The sequence below is a fragment of the Danio rerio genome, chromosome 12 (genome assembly GCF_049306965.1).
Source record: "Danio rerio strain Tuebingen ecotype United States chromosome 12, GRCz12tu, whole genome shotgun sequence".
NCBI lineage: Eukaryota > Metazoa > Chordata > Actinopteri > Cypriniformes > Danionidae > Danio > Danio rerio.
The window spans coordinates 21,553,583-21,571,796 of NC_133187.1; the positions used below are offsets into that span (position 1 = coordinate 21,553,583).

General features: G+C 36.8%; 1 protein-coding gene across 4 annotated transcripts in view; it reads left to right on the forward strand.

The window, feature by feature from the left end:
• The window catches only part of cpped1 (calcineurin-like phosphoesterase domain containing 1), a 66,638-nt gene that overhangs the window by 10,559 nt on the left and 37,865 nt on the right, over positions 1-18,214 (forward strand). For all 4 annotated transcript variants that reach the window (XR_011017333.2, XR_012387573.1, NM_001007413.1 and 1 more), the window contains 1 exon segment: positions 421-639. Coding sequence is in view for 2 of the 4 variants with exons in the window: in NM_001007413.1 (NP_001007414.1) it covers positions 421-639 (219 nt within the window). In the remaining 2 variants the exon portion in view is untranslated.

Consider the following 18,214-nt stretch of genomic DNA (forward strand, 5'->3'; position numbering starts at 1 on the left):
CATTTATATTTTGACCAAGTTTTAATGCTTGAAGTTTCTAGATAAGAACTGATTCTGTGCTGTATTTGTGCTGTAAAACCCAAGGTGTGAAAAATTGCCGTTTTATTTTTCCTGCCGGTTTCATTTACTTATAACACTAGAGCTGCTGTGGAGGTGTTGTATACAGCTGAAGTTTACAGTACATACATCAAGCGAAACAAACGTGTTCCACACATTCCAGGTGCTAACGCTGTGCCCTCAGCTGACTCTCGCACTTTTTATAAATACTTTAAAGCATTTTGATTATGAATGTAATGTAACGTCTTATGTAATGTTTAATTATGTAAAACGGTGTACGTGTTGTCCACAAACACGGCATCAATAATTGAGATTTTACAGTAGGTAGTTTGTCAGCTTCATGAGTTTTCTTGTCCTTCCCAGATGAACAGAAGGAATGGAGCGGGCCCTTTTATTTCATCCAGGCTGCGGACCCACAGCTTGGCCTGATGAAGGCATGGAGGATTGGTGATTGTGATTCAGGAGGCGATGAGTGGGATGAAGAGGTCCAGCTCACAAAGCAGGCAGTGCAGGCCATCAACAAACTCCAGCCCAAACCTCGCTTCATAGTGCTGTGTGGAGATCTGGTCCATGCTATGCCAGGTTAGACAACTTTTCTATTCAAGTTGTGATGCACTGCAAAATTTTCCTTTGATTTTTTTTTTCTTTAGATTCATTGATGTAAACAGGGATTTTTTTTTTTTTGTATTTATTTTTATTTATGCTTCAAATATTTTTGCTTTTAGGGTTTTTTAACAGGCTGATATGCATGCAAGGTCAAAAAGCACTTTTATTGTCTTACAATTTGCATTTATTTTTACCTAATTATCCCAGCGACTCCAATATGATTTATTCTGTGTATCATTTGTTCCCAAACCTCTCCTTAACACAATGCTAATTTGCGCTGATTGGTCCGATGACCCATTCTGTTGCGAATGCGATTGGGTGACTGCGTTCAGTGCGAGGCAGAGAGAAATGCCCACTATAGTTTATCAACATTATTGAAACAATCAGACTGCAGACAATGGGCCCTATCATACACCCGGCGCAATGTGGGGCAAGGCGCAGCGCAATACTCTTTTGCTACTTTTAGCCTGACGCAAGGGTCATTTTGAGGTGTTGCACCACGCTGTTTAAATACCAAATGCATTTGCGCTCAAATGTGCGCCCATAGGCGTTCTGGTCAAAAAAAGCAGGCGTGTTTTGGCGCGTTGCTATTTTGAGAAACTGTAAATAGTCTGCTCTTTAGACCAGAACAAAGTCGGTCTATTGTCTGGCACAAAGTGCTCCTGGCTTACACACTACAAACAAGATGCAGAGCAATATGCAAATATCTTAACGTATGAAAAATATATAGTATCTTAAGGATATATATATATATATATATATATATATATATATATATATATATATATATATATATATATATATGAGGATATATACAGGATATAAATATAAATGATTGAAATATTACAAAACATATTAATTTCTAGCCTACAGGAATTTAAAAACCACTGCCTTCATCTCGGGAGGCTTTTTCAGTTCAATTTTTTTTTTTTTTTGCATAATGTTATTATTATTAGCAGTATTATTTATTATATCGATATTTATGTTTGTTTTATTAAAAACAAGCTTAGATTTGTCAACCTGTCAAATCTTAGACCATAGGCAGGTGTACTTGGAAATAACTCAGTATGTTGACCACACTTGGTCATTATTGTTCATTTATTTGTTTGCTAGAAATTAGAACTGCATTTAGAAATAGTTTTGAAACAAATCTTTGCGCTTAACAAATTAAATTAATTATTTATAGGCTAATTGATGTCTGTGCGTAAAGGTTTCCCTATCCACGAGAGCAAAAGTGAAAGTGAACTTACTTTAGGTCAAAATGCGCTTATGGCGCAACGCAGCTGGCTCTTAAAGGAAATGGGAGATGAGACTCTAATTGGTTTATTCTCAAAACACACCTATAACTCATTAAGAAAATAAACTCAACCCTTTTAGACCATGCGCCATGGCGCAAAGCGGATTTTCCCATCCTTAAATTAGCAAAAATGCGTTCTGACACACCCTGAAAGTGTTTGCGCCCTGCGTTTTGCGCTCTGCGCATGGACCGTCAAAATAGAGCCCTATATGTGTAAGCCCAATGCAGGAATGCAATAAAGCAATGCTGTTAAACACCAGCTTATTGCTCTAATATTAACCATAAGTAAAAGCAATGACAAACATTCACACACACTGGCAAAAGCTGAACTATTTTAAAACTTGACCACAGCACGTGTATAAGAGCAGCTGATAAATATCAATGACAAACGGCAAAGGATTGCAAGCTCACAAACGCATTTATATCTGTAAACAAATTGGCATGCACCACGTTTTCAGAGTGCCTTAAGACGCAATATGTAAATATAAAGAGATAAAAAGATACAGTACAGGCCAAGTGAAATGATTACAAGTAACAAAACACAATTAAATAGAAATTTTACAAGCTAGAGTAAACAAGGAAGCAACCATTTTAATCGCACTTACTTACACTTGTGAAATGATGGAAAAAACTAATCCATGAACTGTGTACTGATAAAGTTCCTGTCAAGCTCTGACAAAGTCCCATACATCAATAATCTTTCTTGATGCTTCCTTTAACAAACGAACAAATGATAAATCACCTGTTGCAATGTTGATTATTGCATTAATCAACAAAATGTTCACTCATCAATGATCACTCATCTTCAGTCATGATCAGTCCCAAACAACGCGTTTAAAGGGAAAGGAACGTTCATGTTTTACCGGATCTGGCACAGAACCTATTTGGTATTGTTTTGTCAACGTCAATACAAACATGCAATATATCCGGACTAATAATGAATCATTTAAACTACTCTGAGTCAAATCTTTTATTAAAAAATCATATTTTAAAAAAGGTTTACTTTTAGATTTAAACCTCAGCTGAATGTTTTCATTCATTTAAAGCCCATAAAACCCATTATAGGGGCTGTTTAAATCTAAAGTAGAGGTCTGCATTCCTGTGGCTGTCCCGCGGGCGCTGCAGGACCCGACCAGATTTCTGCGGCGCGGGAATAAATTTCCGAATAAATCGCGGAAGCGGTCGGTAACGGGTTTTAATTGGGACGGGAGCGGGCTGTCTAGCAATATCGCGGATATTGCTATGCGAGAGAGAGAGAGAGAGCGAGCTTTGCCTGTGTGTGTGCTTGGTGCTTGTGTGTGTGTATGTTAGTGCGCGCGCACGCGAATGAGAGAGAGCTTTCCCAGATAGCAAAATACACTCAGGCCAGTTCCGGCTAGATTCTCGCCTGCCGGAGACTTACCACTCAGCCCGGCCCCGGCTGCCGGACTCTGGATGCTTGTGGACTCACTGACCGATTCCGGCCCGAATCAATCGGGCCAGATGCGGCGGCCGTAAGCGAGCAGTAATGTGCGCTGCGCTGCGAAAAATTTAAATTCTGTCATCATTTTTTGGCTCATGTCATTTTAAACTTGTATAACTGTCTTTGGTGAAGCATAAAATATGCAGTATTTTCAAGAAGACTGGTAAATAAAAACAGTGGTCAATGGGATCCAGAAATATTTGTATGCCAATAATACCTCAAAATAAAAGAAATGCATACATTTTGGAATGACATGAGGGTGATTAAAAGACAGTGTTTTTAAAAAGTGAAAAATTCACTATTATGCGAAATAATAGGAACATTAAAATATAATAAAAGACATTATTGATTTTCTATATTTTACATTAATAGTTGTATTAAGTATGTTAAAGAAGTACAATTTTAATTTAAATAGTGTTTTATATTTATTTTATAAACTACTGATAATGTGTCTTCAAAATTTCAAACAAGATTATCATTATTTATAGCATTTGTTTGTTGAAAAGTTTTGCAAATTAGAAATGCTCTAGATGATAATGTTCTCATTTGAAGATACCCTTGCATTTATTTTGATGATATATTATATAAAAGTTTTATATTAATAATAACTAAGTTGTACTGCATGTTATATAAATATATATAGTTACCCAACCGGGGAAACTGAAAATATTCTCACCTTTCCTGTTTGACTTTCTTTCTTCTGTTAAAAAAAAAAAAAACTCTCTACTCTATCAAATGTCATCATCCCCACCAAAAATAAAATTATCACAAAGCTTGCGCTACGCTTCGTTGTGACGCGTAAGTAAATTTTTTTGAGAGTTTTTTTTTTTACTGTACATGTTCTCTTGGCAGAAGTACAGTATAATGTCATAATAATAAAATAACTAAAAATCATAATATTAAAAGTATAATTCAGCCTTAACAGATCAGGGTCACCTGACTTCACACATGGTACGAAAAGTAATATAAAAAAAATTAACTAGGCATGGGCCGGTATAAGTTTCTGATGGTATAATAACTTTGGATAAAAATATGTTATCACTGTATTTTGATTATTGCTCTAAAGTATATTCTTTTTAAATGTTTGAATAAAAAAACAATACGTTTTTTTCTGCTTTGAGCACAATGGCTGTGTTTGAATTTCCATAATAAATGATACGCTAAAAACAGTATGTGAGCTGAGTAATATGTCCGAATTCATAAAAAATTGAAAAACAGTCAGTAAATGCAAGAAGTACCTGGATGACATACTACTTTCTGTGAGATTTTGAAGTACTCATCTGATGGAGGCTACACTATCCCATGCCAAGAGAATTGATGAATGGGAGTAAAGTGGTGATTATGATAAAATGGCAGATGAGGTACATCCGATATATTTTATTTTGAGAAACATTTAAAATATTTTGGAACAGTAAACAATGTGTCCATTTCTTTTCAGCTGGAGATACTGTTGCCCTAAAAAAAGCAAAAAAAAAAAAAAACATAAAAAAAAACTAATTTACATATACTGCAGGAACAGCATTACAGAAAATTTTGGCAGTTTTAAAACCTTGACTTGTCCAAACCACAGTATACCTTGAAAGCATTGTCCCATGCCTAAAATTTACCCTTAAAGAAATTTGATCGATTATAGATTCTGAATATCGATTTTTATTACTTTACGTTAATCACCCAGCCCTATCACAAAAGTTTTGGATGCGCTTGAGGATGTGTAAACGGTGAGCAAATTTTCATTTTTGGATGAAACATTCCTTTAATAACACATTATCTTCATAGATTATAGATGAAGAACTGTGTCTTTGGTAATTAACATCAAACAGTTTCATATAATTGTTGACTACTAATCATTAAAAAATATATCAGTAATCTCAATATGGATTAATATCAAATATTAAATTCAAGGTTCATAAAAAACACGTTTATTAGACTAACAGCTACTATTGTGCCGAGTAGTCCTTTATTCTTCCGCCAACTTCAATCTTTGAGGTGGCTGTTTGGAAATGGAGCTGTGAGCAATCTGAATAAGTCGACTACCTGAAATCTCTACACTTGTCTAATTGCCTGAGTTTAAACGGCAGAGCACACGGCGAAGAGAAAAAAAATCACCAGCAAAGACCAGATGACAGTTTTCCTGCATACATAAATATATGCTGACAGGAAGTCACCTGTGAGTGTGACAAGTGTGTTTATATGTTTCAGGGTGTCAGGTCTCTGAGTCAGTGTTTCCTGTAATGTCTTGCGCTCGAGTGCCAATATCAAAGCGGCAGTACATTTAAAGCCATCATGAATGAATTTAAATCACCCAAATGTTGACAGTAACTGGTTTTTCAATGGCTGACTTATCAGATTATCCCTTTTTTGGAATCGGAAAAAAACTCTGAGGTGTCATATTTTCTTGATTTAAAATGAGTCCAGGTTTGTGGCTTCCCTGTTGGATGTAATTTATAGGTCATGTTATGATAAGCTGCCTGTAAAAGCTCAGTCATGGAACTTTATGAGGTTTGGAGACCTTTAAATGGTCTGGCGTCAACACCTATTAATGTCAGCCCAGAAGAGCAGGCAGAGAATGCCATATACATTACACGGCACGTCCGTCACTCAGCCCGTCTTCAACGTCTGCTCCACATGGGCTTCAGCAGACCTACACAACTTCCTCCTCACCACGTCTTCATTAAGCATAAGTCGGTGAGAGAGAAAAGCTTCCTCTGTGTTTTATTTGTGGTGAGGATTGAAAAGTTTTATTACTAATGATTCAACAGTAAAAGACTGTATATAAGAAAGTAAAAATAAACGCCAACAGGAACATAAATTGGTCATAAATATTGGGCAAAGGCATAAAGGGGTTTGGCTGTTGTCTGATAGTGTTGGATGATAGCTGATTTTATCTAGGCAGGGCTGTGAACAGGTTTTGATTCAACTTGTTTTTCATTGTGCATTTAATGAATGTAGGCTATATGTTATGCTTTACAAAATAATACATTTACTGTTGTTTTTTTCAATTACTTAAAACTGTTTTGTTAAATACAGATATACACTTACTGGCTACTTTATTAGGTACATTAGGTACATTTATTAGGTAGTACTGAGTTTGACCCCCTTTTGCCTTCACAACTGCCTTAGTCCTTCGCGACAGATTCAACAAGGTACTGAAAATATTTCTCAGAGATTTTGGTCCATATTGACATGATAGCATCACGCAGTTGCTGCTGATTTGTCAGCTCACATCCATGATGTGAATCTCCCATTCCACCACATCCCAAAGCTGCTCTATTGGATTTAGACCTGGGGACTGTGGAGGCCATTTGAGTATAGTGAACTCATGTTCAAGAAACCAGTATGAGATGACTTGCGCTAAATGACATGGTGCATTATCCTGCAGGAAGTAGCCATCAGTAGATGGGTACACTGTGGTCATAACGAGATAGACATGGTCAGCAACAGTACTCAGGTAGGCTGTGGCATTGGCGCGATGCTCAATTGGTATTAACGGGCCAAAAGTGTGCCAAGAAAATATCCCCCACACTATTACACCACCACCAGCAGCCTGAACTGTTGATACAAGGCGGGATGGATCCATGCTTTCATGTTGACGACGTCAACTTCTGACTCTACTATCTAAATGTCGCAGCAGAAATCGAGACTCATCACACCAGGCAACGTTTTTCCTATCTTGTCTAATTTTGGTGAGCCTCTGCGAATTGTAGCCTCAGTTTCCTGTTCTTAGCTTACAGGATTGGCACCTGGTGGTGTGGTCTTCTGCTGCTGTAACCCATCTTGACCATGTCTACATGCCTAAATGCATTGAGTTGCTGCCATGTGATTGGCTGATTAGAAATTTACGTTAATGAGCGATTAAACAGATTTATCTAATAAAGTGGCCAATGAGTATATATTATACATAGTATTAGTTTATTTTAAGTATATTGATATTAACAAATGGAAACCTATAGAGGCTTGTTTTCACAGCAGAATAATAAAAAAAAAAGACTTTTTGCAATTCTGTCTTTTTTTCTCCCAGATTTTTTTTTTCCAGTTCAGATTTGCCAATATATATGTTATATCTTGCAATTCTGAGGAAAAAGTCAAATATAAGCCAGAAATCGTAAAGGAAATTCATTCAGAGTTTAAAGAATACAAGAACGTCATGTTTTTTAAAGTGTTTTTTCTTTCTCACTCACTTAATCCATATGTGTAATGTATGTAATAAAATGTATGTCAGTTTTTGAAAAAGTATGAATTTGGATGGTATCTTGCAATTCTGAAATCTTTTCTCAGATTTGCAAAGGGAAAAAGAGAGAAGTGTGAGATTAAAAGTCGCCATTTGATTTGAGAGCCAGTTTCAACCTTAGTGTATGGACAGAGCTTGACTGAGAGATGATATGACTGGTCATAATGCAAATATTATATTTTCCTGTTTACTCTTAGGCCTGTGGCCTACAGCCTCAGTCTTTGTTTTATTTGCTTCATTTTGAACCACTTTCACACAAAATATTTGAATTCATATTGCAGAACTTTTTTGTCTGCTTCTGTCTGAAATCAACATGTCAGTTTTCCAAAAGTTATTATTTATTTCCATAGGGAAGCATCATGGCTGTTTGTGAAAACTCTGTGGTCATATTAAGGGGCATGCATTTAAATTAACATTGAGAGTCTCATTTTGCAGTTTTCATTTTGTAATTTCTTATCAGAGATCGGTTGTGGCTGGAAAGGCATCCGCTGCTTAAAAATGTGCTGGATGAGATGGCGGTCTATTCCGCTGTGGCGGCCCCGGATTAATAAAGGGACTAAGCCAACAAGAAAATGAATGAATGAATGAATGAATGAATTTTAAGATTTAAAGTTGTAATTTTAAAAATAAAGTCACATTGTGGGATACTATATAAAGTCACCTATAATATACTATTTACTAAAATACACTAACATAGTCCACTTAGAGAAGTGAACAAAAAATGAATGAGTGAATTTGAGTATTGAGTTCATTGGTATGGCTGTTTTGTTTGTACTTTGCTGGTTGATAAATAACTCGATTCTGATGTCTAAACTTCAAATGGCTGCTCCCTCAAGTAGTGCACTATTTAGGGATATAGGTGGCCCTTGAAATTTTTTACAACTTGATTTGAGCCAGTTTTCTATTGATTTTAAGGTCCCACAGCTAACAGTGCATGCCAGAGCACAAACCAAACCAAGGAGACCAAGGAAAGGTATCTCTTCAGCGTCGATGGCTCAAATGAGCACAGTGACCTCCATCATATGTTAATGGGGGTAGGTTGTAACCACTAGAATTCTTTCTAGAATAGACTGCCCAGTCAAAGTGAGTGATTAGGGGATAGGGGCCATAGTCAGGGTGATGATTAAGAACCCGATGGACCTGAGACTGAGGCAACGGTTCATCTTTCAAAACACAGCCAAGATAAAGAAGAGACTAAAGGACAACAATGTGAAGGTTTTTGTGTGGCCCAGTCAGAGCCCAGGCTTTAACCCAATTGAACATCTTGGGAGGTATCTAAAAATAGCTGTGCATCGACATTCCCCATCCAACCTCATGGAGCTAAAGAGATCCTGTGAGGAATAATAGGAAAAACTGCCCAAAAACACGTTTTAAAAATTACTTGAGGTTATGATGCCAAAGGCGCCTCAATAACGTATTGAGAACACATAGAGTTATGTAGATTTAAAAAAAAAAAAAAAAATTGCAAAGATTTTAACAAACCAGTTTAATGTTTCCATTGTGGGGTATTGTTTGTAGAATTCTGAGAAGAGAGAATTTAATAATGTTGTAACATTACAAAATGTTACCCTGAACCCAAAGCAGTCATAAAGGTCAATTTTCTGAAATTAAGATCTATCTGAAAGCTGAATTAATAGAATTTCTATTGATGGATGCTTTGTCAGATAAGTCCATATTTGGCGGAGATACAACTTTTTCAATATGAGGCATTTCAAAACATATAAATGCTGATAAAATTACCTTTAAATTGATTCTAGATACTTATCAAAAAAAAATGTATGTGTGTATTTCATATTGTGTGTATATATTCATGTATGTGTGTTTCAATTTTCATATATTTACACTAGGAAATATACAAAACATCTTCATGGGACACAATCTTTTGCTTAATATTCTTGTGATTTTTGGCATAAAAGAAAAAGCTATAATTTTGACTCAATGTATTTTTTGGATATTGTCAAAAATATACCTGTACAATATAACATAAATTTAATAATGAATTTGGAAAAATTGACAATGAATTTGAAAAAAAAAATGATGTGCTATGAATATTTTACATACTGTAAATGTGTCATTACACCATAAAATTAAGTGTAACCTGAAATCATTTCATGGAGGGTAGTTTCTGCATCAAAGTAAACAAGAAGATAATTAAGAGATAACATTTAGAATATCAAATACAAATTCATTGTGTATTTAATTGGCATCATTTGCAATTTAGATTGTTTGATCATATAAGTACCTGAGTGTATATCTGAATAAATAGCTTGATTGGTCTGAAAATACAGTTAAGGTGTACAAAAAGGGTCAGAAGGGTTCATTTATTAAGAAGACTGAAGTCTTTTGGTTTGTGTCAGACACTGTTAAAGAATTTTTATGATTTGGTGTTTTTTTCTTTGATCCTGTATGGTGTAACCTGCTGGGGAGGGGGACTGAGGGGAAAAAGGGAAAACAAATTATTTAAGCTTAAAAAATGGGCAGGTTCTGTTGTGGGGTGCATAAAAGAGATAGCACATGATCAAATGCTGGACAAATTTGTCGTTATGATAAAACACGATAGTCATCCCCTTTTTGATACAGTCCAAGTGTGTGCAAGCTCTTTTAGCTCAAGATTAATTCAGCTCCGGTGTTACAGGGAACGATACAGGAAGTTGTTTATACCAACAGTGATCAGATTCCGTTCAGCATGCAGTATGAACTTTCAATAAAACAACACTCTTCCAGCAGTTCATAGCTGCATCCAATATCTCGATTGTCATGGGGGCATGCTTGATATGTTCCCGAATAAAAGTAAAAGAGCCAAACTGCAGTTAAAGTCGAGAAATTAAAAATGACACACACGAAACTACATAAAACTCCAGAGGAAGTGTCGATAGCGTGGTGACACAATGACATTAATTGAATTATGTGCCATAACATGTAAGACGAGATCATGAAAGGAACATTCAAAAAGCAGCTCATGTAAACACCTTAATCTTATTGTTGTCTTAATTAGATTAAGGCAAATAATTTTGATTACTGGTGTCCACGTAAACGTACTGACTTCCAGACGAGTCTTCGCATTGATCCTGTAGGCCTTTATGCTCACTCACCGGTGACCTACTCACACCTGCAGTTCTCCACGATGGACGTCCAGTGTTCTCCAGCCTCCAGCGCTTGACTGCAGCTCTGCGCAGGAAGTTTGGGCAAAGGAGAAATGGTTGTGCTCTGAGCCTGGTTTCTCTCAAGGCTTTTTTCTCCTTCATTCTCATCAATTGGTGAAGTTTGTTCCTCGCCACTGTCACCAATGGCTTGCTTGGTTGGGATTGTGGAGCTGCGCATCAACGGATTTGCTCTTCAGTCTTTGGATTTTCAGTGGTGAAATTTAACCACACTGTACTGAACTAAACTTAACTTTAACTCTGAAAACTGGACTGACACTGTTTCAATTTGCTAGAACTTCTGTTACGCTGCTTTGACACAATCTACATTGTAAGAGTGCTATAAAAATAAACTTGAATTGTATAACCAAAGTCATACTACACTCTCTCTACAAGCTGTCACTGGGGTAGTACCTTTTTAAAAGGTACAAATTTTTACCTAAAAGGTCCATTTTAATACCTCAAGGGTACATATTAGTACCTAAAAAGTACAAAAGTGTCCCTCTTAAAATTTGCAGGTACTAATATATACTTTTGAGGTAACAATATGGACCCTTCAAGTACAAATGTGTACTTTTTGAAAAGGTACCACCCCAGTGCCAGCTCTCGTACCTTTAATTCTGAGAGTGTTGATGAAATACGCTGAAATGTAATACTGTAGCATTAATACTGTATGGACAAGTGACAAGTTTCATTGTTTGAAACTAAGGTGTGCAGTATGAAAGTAATTTTATGAATATTATTGTCTTTTTATATATGACTCTTATTTTATTTAACTTAAAGTATAGAGAACTTTGCTGTGAATTTCCTTTTGGGAATAATAAAGTCTAAACAAACAAACGGACAAACTAATGATGAAACATAAAGTCACGGTTGTTAGTTTTAAAGCCACAATGTGCAACTATAAAAAAGTGCCACTTTACCTAATACGTTTAAATCCCCTAAAATACAGTTTTATTCATTGTTTATTGAAGTCATATTTCAGAAATGATTACTCATCCAGCCACTGCACTGCCAAATAAATAATAAAAAACAGATAAAATCTTGCCTACCATGGTGTTAACAGTAGGTGCTGTTTTGGAACCACTTGTAAACATTGCATAACTTACAGTTTGTGTCTTTTTTTAAGTTACTGTACTGTATACACATGACTGGGTGCAGAATAAACTGAAAAACAAACAAGTTAAAAAAGAGAAGGCGGCATAGACGTGTTGAATTCTGCCACTATACCAAAGTGCAAGTGCGAGTAGTGAGGCCATGCAAATAAGAAAAGCAGTAGTTATTGTGTGATTATTTTTCATCTCCACGAATAACAATATATACATGTGACAGAGTGCATATGATAAAGGTCTCTGCTGTGTTGTTACAGTAGTGCTGCGGGCTTCTGGCCCTCATTAAATGTCTGGATAGTTTGGCTGTAGAAGCTTCTCCAGAACCTCTCAGTTTTGACCCTGAGGCTTTTGGGCTTTTTTTTCTTGACTGCAGTAATGAAAAGCAGCTGTTGTTTGGATGGCGGGGGTCCATAAAGATTTTGTTGGTCTTAGTCTTGGTTCATCTGTTGTAGTTATGCTGCAGACCCCTGGTGAACCATTCTGACTGTAGCACCTCCTGTGTGGTGCGATTCATACAGTAGACAGTAATATAACATGACAGGAGTCTATCAATAGTACACCTGTAAAAGAATAGCTGTATCTTGGGGTCCATCCTGAACCTCTTTTGGGAATAGAGGCTTTGTTGTGTCTTTGCCATTGATTTTTCTTTCGAATCATGAACCTGAAGTAGTCAGATTTGAGTTCAAATGCTTTTTGGAGAAAAGGAGCAAACATAAAAATCTCAGAAATCTAAAGGGAATGTACGTTTATGCCCAAGCATTTAAGTGCATGCATACACACACACATTAGAACATACTTGGAGATGCAATTATAAGCACTTCTGTGAATTTGTAATTATTTTGTAAATGTTTTGTTAGTTCTGTTTAACATATTTTGAAACAATAATTTTAATAACTAAAGTCCTTTCCATGATGACAGCAAATAACATTTTACAAATTATTTTACAATTGTGTTGTGTGTGTGTGGATCAACCTGATTAAACAAGTCCTTCATTGAACAGACAGTCAGCCAACTGGTATAACAGTTTCAGATCTATGTGTATGTAAACCCAAACTACAACAGAAATATACACTCACTAGCCACATGATTATTAGGTACCCCTTGCTACTACTACTGGGTTGGAAGTCTTGTTGCCCTTATAACTGCCTTAATCCTTTGTGGCATAGATTCAACCGGGTACTGGAAGTATTCTTCAGAGATTTTAGCCCATATTGACATGATAGCATCACACAGTTGCTGCAGATTTGTCAGCTGCACACCCATGTTCTGAATCTCCTGTTCCACCACATCCCAAAGGTGCTCTATTGGATTGAGCTCTGGTGACTGTGAAGGCCATTTGACTTATTGTCATGTTCAAGAAACCAGTATGAGATGACTCGCGCTTTATGACATGATGCGTTATCCTGCTGGAAGTAGCCATCAGTAGATGAGTACACTGTGGTAATAAAGGGATGGACATGGTCAGCAACAATACCCAGGTAGGCTGTGGCATTGACAGGATGCTCAACTGGTTCTATCGGGCCAAAAGTGTGCCAAGAAAATATCCCCCACACCATTACACCACCACCAGCAGCATGTTATTGATGCCAAATTCTGACCCTATATCTGAATGTTGCAGCAGAAATCAAGATACATCAGAACAGGCAACGTTTTTCCAAACTTTTATTGTCCAAATTTGCTGAGCCTGTGCGAATTGTAGCCTCAGTTTCCTGTTAGCTGACAGGAGTGGCACCCAGTGTGGTTTTCTGCTGCTGTAGCCCATCTGACTCAAAGTTGGACATGTTGTGCGTTCAGAGATGCTTTTTTGCAAGGCATTTGCGCCCACAGAACTGCCGCTCACTGGATATTTTCTCTTTTTCGGATCATTCTCTGTAAACCCTAGAAATGGTTCTGTGTGAAAATCACAGTAGAACAGCAGTTTCTGAAATAACCATGCCACGTTCATTAATTCATTAATTTTCTTGTCGGCGTCCCTTTATTAATTTGGGGTCGCCACAGTGGAATGAACCGCCTCCTTATCCAGCATATGCAGCGGATACCCTTTCAGCTGCAACCCGTCACTGGGAAACATTGATAATCACTCATACACTATGGTCAATTTTAGCATACCTAATTTACCTGTGCCACGTCTTAAGTTTGGACTTGTGGGGGAAACCGGAGCACCCGGAGGAAACCCATGCGAACACAGGGAGAACATTGTGGTGGGACGAACGTTATACCTGCTGTGCCACCGCGTTGCCCCAATGCAACGATTAAAGTCACTTAAATGTATACGTGCTTAAATGCATTAAGTTGTAATTGGCTGATTAGAAATTTGTATTAGTGAGCAATTGGACAGATGCACCTAATAAAGTGGTGCTTAATAAAGTGGGAACTTTAAACTTTCATAAAGGTTCAAATAACATGAAAGAGAGGTATTACGACTAAGTGTTTAAGAAGAAAGGAATCTGCACTAAAAATGATATACAAAAAGTCATGACAACAACTGTTTTTGTTACTTTAAATTTAATTAGTCTGGTTAAAACTTAATGTTTGTAGGTATACAAAGTTCAGCTTAATATATATATTTTTTTTTTTTTATGTTTTTTGACTGATGTTGATTCAACTACAAAACTTTAAGTCAACAATTTTTACAGTGTGACTTATTATAGTTCCAGGTCAGCATAGGATAGGTTTAGGATTAAATGCAATGTTTAATTTACTAATTAATGCATATGATTTAAAATTTTTATACTAAATGTTTTAACGTCCCACAATTAGCAGTGCCTTTCTCCCTAAAATATAAATTTGAAAAATGGAGGTAAAATATATTTTTAAAATACTACTGAAACAGCATTGTGAGATAAAATATTGCAGTACTATGATTCTTTTTCTTTATTTCAGGTAGCATTTGTTTTATTGAGTAAAATGTTAAATAAAAAGTTGTGTTTTCAAGCTTAGTTATGTTTTCTAAGTTTTAGTAAATCAATGAGATCATTTAAAGCTGTAAATTAAGGCAAATGGAAATATGGCTATAGAAATAAAAATGTTAAACTATTTTAAGTTATTTAACCTTTAACCCTTTAACTATGTGGAAAGTTTTTTAGTGCGTTTAAACTTTTTTAGTCTAAATCTGAACTTATCTTGACAGCCTATACTAGTATTCAGCTTAAAGTGCGATTTAAAACCTTAACTACTGTATGTTAGTTAAGTTAACTAGGCGACTAAAGTTTCTATAGAAAAAAGCACATTCATGAAAAATTCCTTACTCTGCTCAATATTTAAAATATTTTAAGATTTAACATTTCAGAGATAAGTACTAATATTTTTATGTTGAGCTGTATTGAAGGTGACCATTAGCATAAACAAAATAAAAAGAAAGAAAAATAAATAAAAAATGACGTTATAGGAGACTTACTCGTCTACAGATGCTCAAATAAAAATCATCTGATTAGATCCCCTTAAGCAGGTTTGTAAGGATTCTGCAGATGTTTGCCAACTGCAGAGGGTCTTTTTAAATTGCATCATTTATTCAAGCAGTAGACAGTTCTAAGTGAGAATTCAACATTTTGCAAAGTAAATGGGGAGGTTTCAATCTTAGCACAATCATCTTCTTAGCAGCTTTAAGGTCAGCTAATAATACAATACTGATAATAATATGTGCTGATTGTTAACCTGTAAAATTTTTATATTATTCAGTAATGCATAGTTACAGGTTTCGTTATTGAAATCAGATCAGACAATTTAGATGCAAACTTAGTTCAGAACTGAGCAATGGGTGAACACTCCTAAACTATATGAAAGAAAGTGCCTAGGATATTCAGAGTGCATACAATACAATTAGAGTTTGGTAATCTCTTTGTTCAATAATGTTTCAAGAGTTTACACATAGATATTGCTTGACAACTGTTAGCAGGTTTGGCATGCTGTCCCGGTAGAGAACACTGAGCTCGGAGATAGTTGAGCCCAGGGCTCCCGCCAGGTCATGCTGTCCCGGGAGAGAACACTGAGCTCGGAGATAGTTGAGCCCAGGGCTCCCGCCAGGTCCATAGAGCATATGAGGGGAGTACGAGATCAGGTGGTTCTCGAGAGCTCCCCTTTTTAAAGGAGGAAAGGAGGAGAAAGAGGGTGGATGGGGGGTTTCTTCGGAAAACGAAGATAAGAGAGTAATATCTAGCTAGGCTACTTATAGTGAGTTAGGATAGATCTGATTGGCTAACTAATGAGTGTCAATAGGTGGCCAGCTGCAGTCAATTATATCACGTTCTCCTCTCGAAATTAGTTTAAAAACTTCACTTAAGTTAAGCATGTTATGTGCAGTGGTCCATGTTCCATGAAAACCATGTTACACTTATCCAGGTATCTTTATTTATTCATTTTCCTTCTGCTTAGTCTTTCTGCGCTTGTCTTTGAACTGTGGGGGAATCAGAGCACCATGAGGAAATTCACATAAAAACGGGGAGAACATGCAAACTCCACACAGAAACACCAACTGACCCAGCTGAGACTTCTACCAGCAACGTTCTTTCTGTGAGGCGACAGTGCTAACCACTGAGCCATCATGCCACCGCCTATCCAGGTATCTTCCCAAATAAAATCTAAATACAAGTTAGAGCAGTCATGTCACCATAGTCTGTTTAATGGTAGTTCAGCAAAGGAAGCCTCCAGAATAAAATTATGTGATGTGGATATTAACCCTCTGTTAGTTCCTTGAGTTGTAAACACTTTTTACAATGGATGTACAGGTAGAGATTTTAGCCACTCCATACACTTTGGGTGGTGCACAAAGGTGTAAATAAAATAAAAATTAGAAGCGTATAATTTTTTAATTCTGCTTAATTTTTGGGGCTTAATGAAGCTTAATGTATTTGTTTAAGCAGAGATTGTAGACTTAGGTTACAATAGCTGTTTCCATCCACCTATTTTCCACTAACATAAAAAAATCGGATGATGGAAACACCATAATGCGGGTAAGATCAGCTTTTTATACGATAAGAAAAAATTTGCATAAACGACAACGGAAATTCTAAAAACACCTTAATCATTGTAGTATTAGTGTTATTATATTAATAATGACCTACAGAACTGTGAAGAGTGTCTGTGGGCAGTGTCTCATGCCTTCAATTGCTACCTTGTATTTATTACATGTTAACATTTTCTTCTGAGGTGCAAGTCATTTAAAGAGCCCATATTATGGGTTTTTGAAAATCCCCCTCTATGTAGTGTGTAACACAGCTCTAAGTGAAGTGAAATATCCAGCTAAGGCTTAAATCTGTAAGAGTACAGTGTTTAAAACTGTTGATTCATTCATAAAAGAGTTGACTCATAGTGCTTCAAACGAGTCGCCTTGATAAAGAGTCATTAGGTGTTTCGTCATGACGTACTAATGAAACCAAGTTATTCTCGTGCACGCGCAAACCCGGGAGGTTTGAAACCTACGGCCCCGCCCTCTGACACAGAAACCCACACACACACAAACACAAACACACACACACACACACACACACACACAAACATGTCGGTCGATTGAAGTCACACTGCAGATGGATATTATTGACTCTCTATCCAAAGATGAAACCTCAGCATAAGCCCAGCTTTAAGCAGTTGGAAACTACTGGAAACTACATGCTGCAAAGAATACTTCGTTTGTTAAAGGAAGGATCAGTAAAGACTGGACATGTCAGGACATGCATCGGTTTCTTCCTCCATTTCTCAAGTGTAAGTATGTGCGATTAAAGTTGTTGCCTCGTTTACTCTAGCTTGCAAATGTATTTAGTTGTGTTTTGTTACTTGTAACCGCGTGTACTGTCTCAGGTTAACTGGCTATATTCTCATATTGTGTGCAAAGCCACGTTAAAAACGTGACACGTGCTGCTTTGTTTACATTCCCGTGGAAGATTGTAATGTGTGTGTGTGTGTGTGTGTGTGTGAGTGCGTGCGTGCGCGAGGACGAGGGCAATATGTGTGTGTGTGTGTGTGTGTGTGTGTGTGTGTGTGAGTGCGTGCGTGAGGACGAGGGCAATATATGTGTGTGTGTGTGTATGTATGTGTGTGTGTGTGTGTGTGTGGTTGCGTGCGCGAGGACGAGGCCAGTGTGTGTGTGTCTGTGAAAAGAGCAGAATGTGACAAGCTAGGAGATCTCGCCAGTTCTTGGGAGTTTTTGCTCAATAAAATAGTTAGTCGTCTGTATTTTCAAGTCCATCGTCTGTATTTACATTCATCCACTGGCAGTTAAACTCCACGCCTTACACTATCGAGCGTGAATACACTCTGACTACTTCTATTTTGTTGATTAGCTGCTGGCTATTCACTCTGTCTCTGGCTGAAAGCAGT